The 9994-nt window shown below is 53.5% G+C and overlaps 2 protein-coding genes across 2 annotated transcripts; both read right to left on the bottom strand.

Moving 5' to 3' along the window:
- Positions 1–217: 217 nt before the first annotated feature.
- LOC123403022 (U-box domain-containing protein 35-like) lies at positions 218–3308 on the bottom strand. Its single transcript, XM_045097001.1, has 4 exons — positions 2423–3308; positions 2073–2340; positions 676–1983; positions 218–575 (listed from the first exon to the last, which is right to left on the bottom strand). Exons 1-4 carry the CDS (start codon positions 3100–3102, stop codon positions 504–506), a joined length of 2328 nt encoding a protein of 775 aa, XP_044952936.1. The 5' UTR covers positions 3103–3308; the 3' UTR covers positions 218–503.
- Positions 3309–3411: 103 nt separating this feature from the next.
- LOC123403023 lies at positions 3412–7257 on the bottom strand. The gene is made up of 10 exons (XM_045097002.1): positions 6810–7257; positions 6655–6722; positions 6111–6181; positions 5733–5984; positions 5004–5167; positions 4857–4912; positions 4691–4743; positions 4478–4595; positions 4147–4244; positions 3412–3871 (listed from the first exon to the last, which is right to left on the bottom strand). Exons 1-10 carry the CDS (start codon positions 7217–7219, stop codon positions 3803–3805), a joined length of 1359 nt encoding a protein of 452 aa, XP_044952937.1. The 5' UTR covers positions 7220–7257; the 3' UTR covers positions 3412–3802.
- Positions 7258–9994: the final 2737 nt, after the last annotated feature.

Below are 9994 nucleotides of genomic sequence, written 5' to 3' on the forward strand. Positions count from 1 at the left end.
GTCCTTCCAACCCGTGAATCTAAAGGTTAAGGGCGAATGTTGACTGCGCCCCGTGATTTTTTTTTACGATTCCGCATCCGATACGGGATCTGTCCAGGTCACTTTTCCGGTCACTTTTTCAACACGAAACCGTAAACTGACGGTCACAAGTCCGGTAAGAGAACGCAAGCATCACAGGGCAAGAAGCAGCAGTGAGCAAGAAACAATGCGATGGTGGTGGTTTAAAACAAAGGCTGGATCAAGAAATCATCGCTACGTTTTACACACGATTGCTTTCACCAGTATAGTACAGTTACATTTTACAAAATTTACAACAACGAGCGCATGCATGACGAGTGGCTACCGACCGACATTTAAGGAACCAGGACCAGGTATTAGGTACGGGCGAAGAATTACACAGTTTGTTTATGAAAATGATGAATCCTCGAAACGCTCTGCTCTGCTCTTGGGCCTAATGATCTGAGAAATATGAAGCACAGCGCAGCTTCATGACAAGACTTTGATCAGTTGTAGTTGGGCCTTCTCGTGTTCCCGCCGCCGTACTGCGACCTCGAGAACGGATCGCTCATCTGATCCTGCATGCACATGATTTACCATTGTCAGTGTGGATCGTCGTCCTTGCAAAGAGGAGGAGGATGAGAAATGGTGGATGGTCATTCGTGTTGGTTTTCTTACGTGCCGTGACTGCGACATGGCGGAGTTGCTCATGTACGCGGAGCTGGTCATGCCGGTCCGCAAGCCGCCGCCCATGCCGCCCATGCCGCCCATCATGGGGTTGCAGAACTGCATGTTGTCCTCGGCGAGCTCGCGCAGCCGGTTCAGCTCCGGGAGCACGCCGGTGGCCAGGTCGGGCCGGTCCTTGCGCCGGAGCTCGCAGCACCGCAGCGACATCTCCGCGAACCGCCGCGCCTCGTCCACGGGCCAGTCCTGCACGGCCGGGTCGAGCAGGTCGGCGATGGTGCCGTGGTCCAGCGCGCGGGCCACGTGGTGGGTGAGCCCCATGGGCGGCCGCGCCGTGATGATCTGCAGCAGCATCACGCCCAGCGAGTAGACGTCCGACTTGACGCCCAGCATCCCCGTTTGCTGGTACTCCGGGTCGATGTAGCAGAAGGTGCCCGCGGCGCTCGTCATGTGGCACTGCGTCACCGTGTCGGCCACCGACGGTGGCACCAGCCGCGCCAGCCCGACGTCGCTGATCTTGCTCACGTAGTTGCGGTCCAGGAGGATGTTGCCCGGCTTGAGGTCACGGTGGACCAGCGGCTCCGGCTTGGCCTGGTGGAGGAAGAGCAGGCCCGTGGCGATCTCGGCGGCGATGCGGAACCGGTGCTGCCAGGGGAGCACCGGCCCGACGCCGCCGCGCCGGAAGAGGCAGTCGTCCAGGCTGCCCATGGCCATGTACTCGTACACCAGGCAGCCGTACTCCGGGCAGGCGCCGAGGAGGAGCACCATGTTGGGGTGGCGGATGCAGCTGAGCACCTCCACCTCCTGCTGGAACTGCGCCTTCCCCTGCGCGGCGTCCGGCCGGAGCACCTTGATGGCTACGGGGGTGTGGTCGAGCTGGCCCTTGTACACCGGGCCGTAGCCGCCCTCGCCCACCTTGAGCGCGTCGGAGAAGTGCTCGGTGCCCGCCTCGATCTCCTCGATGGAGTACCGGCGGTACCTCGCTGACGAGCCGCCGGCGCCCTCCTTGAGCGCCTTCCTCTCCGCGGCAATCCGCTTCTGGGCCTCCAGCTCCGCCAGGCGCTGCGACGCCTCGGCGGCCTCGATGGCCGCCCGCGCCTTGGCTTTCTCCTGCTCGATGAGCGCCAGCGCCATCTCCTCCGTGAGCCGGCCGTCATGCGAGCGCTGCTCCTCCTCCTTCCAGCGCTGCAGCTCCGTGGCCTTCTGCTTGGCGGTGAGCGCCTCCTTGCACGCCGTGCTGTACATGTCCATGGTCTGCTTCAGCTCCAGCCGAAGCCGCCGCATCTCCGCCTCCATGTCCTCCTACATTCATGCATTGAGGTTTGCAACAAAGAAAGATTAATGGCAGACATGCATGGCAATCGTGCATGTTGATCGCATGATGGGGGTACCGTGGGGAGGGAGGAGACGCTGGTCTGGGAGTTGGAGGTGCTCTCGTTGCCGAAGGAGTCGCCCCATGCCGGGCGCGATGCCTCGAAGCTGTTGTGCTCGTACTGGGAGTCCGACCCGGTGGACAGCCGCGGCGGGTACGACGACGGCCGGTCCACGCTCCGGCGCTGGACCGGGGCTCCGATGAAGGATATGTCGGACGACTCCGGCAGCGAGAAGTCCGGGAACGCCTTCCTCGCCGACGTGGTCGGGCCCCTCGAGAACGGAGACCTGCCACGTAACCATGGGCGATCACCACCTCCACCTATCTGCTCGTCCATGCATGCATGCATGAACTCGAAAGAAAGCTTACATGATGAAGTTGTCTGGCGGCTGCAGCGTGGGCGCGCTGGCAGTGTCAGCTCGCGTCGCCTGAGGAGGAGGCGGCGCCGCCCACTTCTGCGCGGGCGCGGGCGCCGCCGCCAGCTGCTGCGGCTCGGGCGGCTTGGCGGCGGCGGCGCCCTGGATCATGGTCCGGAGCGGGGAGACGGAGGGGGCGGGGCGGACGGCCTGGCGGACGGAGGTGACCTTGCCGCCCTTGTTGACGACGTAGACGCTGGTGAAGTCGGGGGCGGTCTTGCAGACGCTGTTGGGGACGTCGGCCTTGAAGCGGACGAAGCTGCTGCGGGTGTTGGCACCGAGGACGATGCGGTCGATGGCGGCGTGGGCGGCGAACTCCACGAGGGACTTGGCGACGTCGTGGTCGTCGAGCACCACGTCCTTGCACTGGATGTCCTTGCGGGTGCAGAAGCAGCGGAAGGGGAGGAAGAGGTCCTTCATCACCGGGTCCGCCGGCTGCTTGTACCCGGCGGCGTCCTCCACGCCGCTGGAGCTGCCGCGGGTGTTGACGTGGACGAGGACGATGGCCTGCCCACGGTGCACCAGCGTCTCCGTCGCGTACTTGAGCGCGTTCTGGCTGTTCTTGTCCTTGTCGATGCACACCGCCACCAGCGGGTAGCTGCCGCCGGCGTCGCCGTCGCTGTACTTGCCCATCCCCGCCACCGCCGCCGCCAAGCCCCTTCCTCTCCCCCTTCTGCCCTCCCTAACGTCTCTACGCTATGCTCCTGCAATTCTCCCAAGGAGCTATGGAAGATTGCCAAGGGAGGAGCTGTTGGTCAGGAGGGGAGGAGCTCTTTTAGGCAATCTGCTCCTCTTCTCTGACCTCCATTGACTATTATTAAGCATGGCCTGGTTAAATGCATGTGGCTGGCTCTTACAAAGGGAATGTTTTCCCATTTCCAGCTGAGTTTGCGGATGACCACAGATTCTGCTCGTTTCCTGACAACACTGTTTGCCAAGCTCTGCAATTGCATCATTTTTAATAATAACTTTCATGGTTATCACCCAGTAATACAAGGTATCAGAGCATTCAGCACCATGCATTGTTCCAGCTTAAATACAGATTCCAATGTACATCCAGATCTCCAGGAGATATAAAAGCTTCTATCTCTAAATACTAAAAGAAATTTGACACCATTGGGCTAATATTTACAGTATTGTGACCCAAGTCTACAATATTCAGGAGGTCACATGTTGTGATCACTGACTGTGTATGCTCCCAGAAACCATCATGTATGATGGCCTGCCAGGAAATCAATCGATAATCTAACTAGAATGGAGTTATGCCGTCATATAGACGACAGGTTACTTTTCCAGCTGAATCCACTGGAAATAATCCACATGACGGGCCAGTCTAGACTAGAAAATTGTCTATCATATGGTAGATGACATCTTCTCCCTCCAAGTTCATTGGGGTCCTAACCTGCATATGGGTTTGCAGGGTTCAGTCCTCGGTCAAATGTTAAGACTTCTTGCAATGTAGTAACACTACTTGTAAAGGTAGAATTCAGAAATCATGCAGCACTATTTATCTAACAGCAAAAGGTCGTCCCGCACATTCCACGGGTAGTTCAAAAGACAACAATTTCGTTGCAATGTTAATTGAACCATCAATCCAAGCACAAATGTTGTGAGCACTACTGGCAGTGAGGGCAATACTATGCAAATAGCTACAGTAGTTGAAGGCTTGAAGCTTACCTGGATATTGTAATGTGCATTGTATTTTAGCCGGCTCTCATGAAAGCATACATCGACCCGTTCCCAGGTCACTTGTTTAAGGCCACGGATCATCTCCTCTGCAATAATAATGCCAAATGTCAAAAGTAGAAAACCAGTAGCACAAAATCTCTGGTCTGTATTTTCAAATTTCCAAGGTTCTGAATCTACTGATGACAGGAGAGTTTAGAACGTCTAGAAATCGACAACTTATTGGTTTGTAGCTTTATCTAAAGTGTCACTCAAATTTTGCAGGAATTCTATCCCAGCTTTATTAACAGAACGCAACCAAGCTTGCAACAAGGATTATTACCTTCAAGGCTATCCGTGAGCGAAGTTTCTACAGGATCCTCTTGCTGAGGGCCCTCTGAGTTAGCAGTATCAACATGGATAACGTGCGGATACTTTTCATCAATTGCTGTTAACTCAAGCTACAACACAGTCAGGGCAGATAGTTAAAATTCTAGGGACAAAGAAAGATTGTTAATACTTCTTCAAAAAATAAAGAGGTGAAGTTTTCACTTACTTTAGGTAATTCGTGTTGTCGCCGAATCGACGATGTACTCCAACCAACTATATCTTTTTCAAAGTTAAGGGCACTGGCATCAGGAGTTGATTCTCGAACAATAAATAAAAAACCGTCACAATACAAAAAATATATAAAAGTATAATTTGTGGCATCTATTGGATACGGTCATATGTTATATTTGCATACGCAACACGGCGCTTAAAAGAGCGCAAAGCTGACCTGCATAATAACAAGGTAATAAGCAAGTGACATTGCAACAGAACAGGCGTGAAGGTATCAATATCATTTTATGCAGATCATGAGTTCGTACATGAATTTTCCATCATCGCAATCTTCAACCATTCGCACGAGAAGTGGAGGCTTCCCGTCGTCCCTGTCCGAGAGAAACAAGTGTTTACCCGTTCTCCCAACTATAAGATGTGCAGTTTCTGCAGCGGTTTGTTCCAAAAGTGGAACACCGAAAAGGAAGGGCAGCTGTGGAGAATAGAAATGTCAAATAGGTATAAATTTTTCTGTCTTTATTAAGATTTTTCCTGATTGAGTTCAGGCACAAATACAGATAAACAGTGCACATTAATCTCAGAGTGCAAGAAACTTTCTGGAAGGAGGAAACCATAAGATATATGTAGCATCAGTCTACGGCAGGGAAATAACCTCTTTTTAATAGGAAAAATAAGAAGTGTGTATTGTAGGAATTATAAGTTCACAATGATGCCTTTATTTAGAAAATTATGCTATTTGGTTCATGGAAAATAATACTTCTAGCTCCTTAGCAAGTGGATGTTCAGAGGTTCAAGGTTCCAGTTTGATTGGAACAAGAATGAGATGCAGTAGCAAGGCGATATGAGATACACAAGAGTCTTGGAATCGTAAGAATATCAGAAGTGCCCATAAAAATGCAAGAAGCAAAAACTAATCACTGCCCCGGTGTAAGGAAGGTATTGTAATTGATAAGTTTAGTAGCAAGCATATATTTGGCCTCCCACTGATAGAATGGTATTAGTCCCATTACTGGACACAGGATAACCCTGAATCTTACTTGTTTATTCCACCTTGAGCCCAGGTGTGGTGTAGCAGACGCAATGAAGTTCATTGGTTCTAAGCCAGCTATTTTACCACCCCTGCTTATATTTTCTTTGTCAGAATGCTTCTCCATATTAAGGCATGGCTCTTCGCTTGTTGATTCTTCATAGAGTCTTCCAATTGCATATCTTGAAATCAATCCACCAAGTGAATGAGCAACAATAGAGACTTTCCGCAAATTTCCTTTCCTCTGGACAACTTGGTGTACCTTGATAATAAATATCAGTTTGGCATATTATTTTCAACGATTCTGCAGCTCCTTGTAAGTACAGCATGCATATTTTAGTAGTGACTAGAACCACTAGAACACTGCCAAAGTCAATAATGATGATACCTCTTCAGCCAGTCTTTCGCCCATTATATCAACTCCATCGTATGTTAACCTTGAATGATTGCACTCACTACCTGCTCAGATAAATTTCATAAGACATGTGTATCAAGTTCTACCAGAAAGTAGTGTGCATCATGACGTAGACATATCAACGGTCAATTAATCATATAGCCGACACTGGAAAGGGTAAATTATATTATATTATTATAAAGGTATTAGTCCGAAAGAGGTAATTGCAGTTATATTTGCAGTGGTTGGGTGCTCAGTTGCGTTCCTATTAGTGTAATACTTCTTTCTACATTTTTCTAAACAACAATCAAACATTCAGCTGAAGGCAAGTCCTGGAACCTCTGAACTCTGAAGTGTTGGTGCATTTGCTGCTGGTCATGCCTTTACAGGTTAACGGAATAGGAAAATTTAGCTATGGTTTTACAGTAACTCCTACCTTTCTAGTTCCAAACTAAAAAGCTCCAATTCATCCAAAAATTTCGACAAATAAACAGAATTTGAAGTCATAGATGTCAATTGTGGTAATGCGTCGACTCACGATGCACATAGACTTTCCCCGGCAGCCTCTTCACGAACTGCTCCGCCGCGAACTTCCAATCCGCCGAGCTGTTCAAAGCCATAATAACTGAGTCAATATACCAAACTACTGACCATGGCGAATAAAACAGAAGCGAGAGGGTGTCTTCCACCCACCTTCCGTAGAGCCCGTTAACCATGACGACGAGGTGATCGGCCTCCGCGCCGCCGGCCTCCACCTCCACGCGGTTTCCGGCGTCTCGCCCCTCCTCCTCGGCCTCAATCTCCACCTCCGTGTTCTGGGGCGACGGCCGCGACAGCGCGCGGCGCAGCCGGTCCCCGAAATTCAGCCTCTCGCCCGCCGGCCTCTGCTTGCGGCCGGGCGGCAACCCTAGATCGAGCCGGAGCGCCGGCCACCGCGAGTCGCCGCGGCCGCCGCCCGAGGGCGAGCTCGCGGACTGGCCCATGGAGGAGGCGAGCCGGCGGCGGCGGCGGCGGCGGCGGCGGGGCGGGGAAGGGGGGGTGGGGACGGGGGAGGCCGCGAGGGAGCACGTGGCGTAAGCGCAGAGCCTGGAGGAGGCGGGCATTCTCGTCTCGGGTTGCTTTGAGTCGAGACGAGTGTGGGCCCGCGCCGACGGTTCTCGAATCCCGGGGGTGGCTTTTGCGGAGGGAGACGTCTCCCATCGAACGGCTGAGAAGCGCTCAAGGTCGGCTTCACTGTTTAGGGCCACTCATCTTGCTGACATGGCTCACTGGTCACCACGAACAGCAGGGACAAAGAACCATGGCCATTGGGGCTCTGGTTGGACGGAACCATCGAGACCTAGCCGACACACAAGGGCATCTTTAGTTTCACCTAAAAAATTCTCTATTCTTAAAAAAGGAATAGGTAGGCCGTTCAGTTGGTTTGCACGCAATCTTTAATGCAAAATCATTTAAAACTAAAATGCCGAATCAATTTTGTAAATCATGAGATTAATGAAGTCAATTACCAGATTATTAATTGTGTGTGTTATATGCAACCATTCCATTCTTTGCAACACATATTCCATATATATATATATATATACATACTCCCACCGTCACGGTTTAAAAGGCGTGTGTTCGAAGTTCTTTGGAACCTAGGTGATTATTGATTGGTTGTGAGATGAACTGAAAAAATAGCATTCACATTACGCATTGCATATAGAAGTAATATGATGGAGTACTGATTAGCTACTAGGAATAAATGCAATGCGCCATAAACCTTGTTTATTATGGAGATGCACGTAAATTTAACCGTGCCTTCTAAACAATTTTGAAGGGAGTACCAAACATCAGGTGTGTCATTAATTTGCTTCCTTCATTCCCTTCCCTTTCCTTCGTCCCTGAGTCCCACACTCATGGCGTTGAAGTTGCGGCGACACGCGATAGCGGTGAGGACAACCCGTGGCAGCCTCCGAAGCACCCACACGACGACACTCTGTTTGCGGTCTCCATACGATGAGTTCTCGTGATTCGCATCCTACTCCCTCGCTTCCTCCAAATTTCTCGACCCCTACCGTCTCGATCACGTCCACACTCTGATCGGAAGGTCGATGCAGCTCCGTTCGATTGACAATGGAGGTTCGGGATCATTCCTCTCAGCACCCACTCCTGGAGGAATCAACAACACGCAATGCAGATGAACCTTGCCAAGATCACGGGATGCTTCCGCACGGGGCTCGCCAAGATTGTTATTCCGAACTTGTCATAATATACTTGTAAACAAAGTGAAGAGTGGGACAAGATCTGCAGTTGTGCTAATAACAAATATACTTGTGTAGGGTTTTTTTTAACAATACAATTGTCGTTTATCCTTTTGTTGCTGAAAATTGTTTATTAATTATGACATGGATTTATTTCTTCTAGATGTTATATATTCTTGGATTGACGGGACTGTTTGAGAAGGCGAAAGAGCTAATGGTTGTAGTTACACACCAATGCAATGTGTTTCGTTGGAGTGTTGGACAGGTCCGTGAGGGACACTTGCATTGGTGCTCCTTGAGCCTATCCACCCGTCTCGGATTCTTAGGATCCGATTTGATTGAAGTTCTCAAATCCTTACTTATGTTTCATCTTCTTTTGGTTTTCTTAGGTCTGTGGCGAATCAGCACCTAGTCTCGACCGAAAGCATTAGGCCAAGAGAAGAAGGGTTGCACGACGCCTCGCGCCCTCGCATGTGGCCGTCTCCAACCCCTTGCGGTTGTCAACGCGGACATTGCTAGGCCGTCGCGCCCGCCGTCCCCGACGCCTGTCACTCCTCTGCATGCGTCAGCCGTGCCCCCAGGCGCCAAGCCGCGTCGCCTCCATCGCGGGGCGCAACGTAACGGCGGCGCCACGCCCGTGGTCGTCCGGCCTCGCCCAGCGCTCGGCCTCCCGGCCTCCGCTCCGCCACCCACGCGCATGCTCGACGTCGCCGCCTGGCCCGTGCCGGCGCCTCGGTCGCGCTCACGCGCATCAGCGCCCGGCCCGCGCGCCCGCCTGCGTCGTGGCCTTCAGCCTCATCGGTGTCCAATGGCCGGAGCACCGCATTCGGCCACGCCCCGCGCGGCACCCGCATCGACTGGCCTCTGCGCCGCATCGCGGCCACGAGCGCCGCCTCCGTGCGCCGTGCCCCACGTCCGGCTGCCCTGTGCGACCGTGCGCCACACGCCGCACCCGGCATCGCCAAGCCGTGGCCGCCCGCACTCCGCCCATCGACCGCCCCGAGGCCTCGCCCTCGGCCACCTACATCATGGCTCTCGCCCGGCCACCGCGCCGACTCGCCTTGCGCCCCGCCGCCCTTGGTCGTGGCCGTCAGAGATAAGCCGTGGTCGCCCTTGGCCACGCCATCTTGAGCCCGCCCGCGCCTGGCGGCGGCAGCGCTTGCCCGAGCCTACCCGCACATAGTCTCGGCAGCGCTCACCCCCGCCAGCTCGTGCCCGCGTCTAGCCATGGCGCCGCTCGCACTTGCCCGCCGACGCTGTGGTCGGCAGCGCCAGGATCTGGCCACCGCGCTGCAGAACGCGGCCACCGCGCCGCGCCCGCCCGTGCCCAGCGCCCGTCCGCCAGGCCGCTTGCACTGCGCCACGAGGCTCGTCCCGTGGCAGCGGCGGCGCACGGCCCCAGCTTCGACGGCTTCCCAACGCGGCCTCCCACAAAACAGCCGCAGGCATGGCCGCAGCGGTGACAATCTTCGGCCTCCAACGCGAGGTACGACAGCGCTTCCTCCGGATCGGGGTGGATGCGGCTCCAACCTAGGGCCCAGCGCATCGACTGTCTCTCGACGGCGACGGTTATCACGGATGGACCAAGCCTAACTACGGGAGAGAAAAAGGAAGAGAACCTTATCTCTTCATCTG

Source organism: Hordeum vulgare, chromosome 6H (genome assembly GCF_904849725.1).
Source record: "Hordeum vulgare subsp. vulgare chromosome 6H, MorexV3_pseudomolecules_assembly, whole genome shotgun sequence".
NCBI classification, from domain to species: Eukaryota; Viridiplantae; Streptophyta; class Magnoliopsida; order Poales; family Poaceae; genus Hordeum; species Hordeum vulgare.

Excerpts from the sequence above, each read along its gene's own strand:
- LOC123403022 (XM_045097001.1), bottom strand. The coding sequence starts at position 3,102 with ATGGGCAAGTACAGCGACGGCGACGCCGGCGGCAGCTACCCGCTGGTG. Across the intron at positions 2,341-2,422 it reads CCGCCAGACAACTTCATCAT|GTCTCCGTTCTCGAGGGGCC; the intron begins GTAAGCTTTCTT and ends GTTACGTGGCAG. Across the intron at positions 576-675 it reads CCATGTCGCAGTCACGGCAC|GATCAGATGAGCGATCCGTT; the intron begins GTAAGAAAACCA and ends ATGTGCATGCAG.
- LOC123403023 (XM_045097002.1), bottom strand. The coding sequence starts at position 7,219 with ATGCCCGCCTCCTCCAGGCTCTGCGCTTACGCCACGTGCTCCCTCGCG. Across the intron at positions 4,596-4,690 it reads GACAACACGAATTACCTAAA|CTTGAGTTAACAGCAATTGA; the intron begins GTAAGTGAAAAC and ends ACTGTGTTGTAG. Across the intron at positions 4,245-4,477 it reads GCTCACGGATAGCCTTGAAG|AGGAGATGATCCGTGGCCTT; the intron begins GTAATAATCCTT and ends TTATTATTGCAG.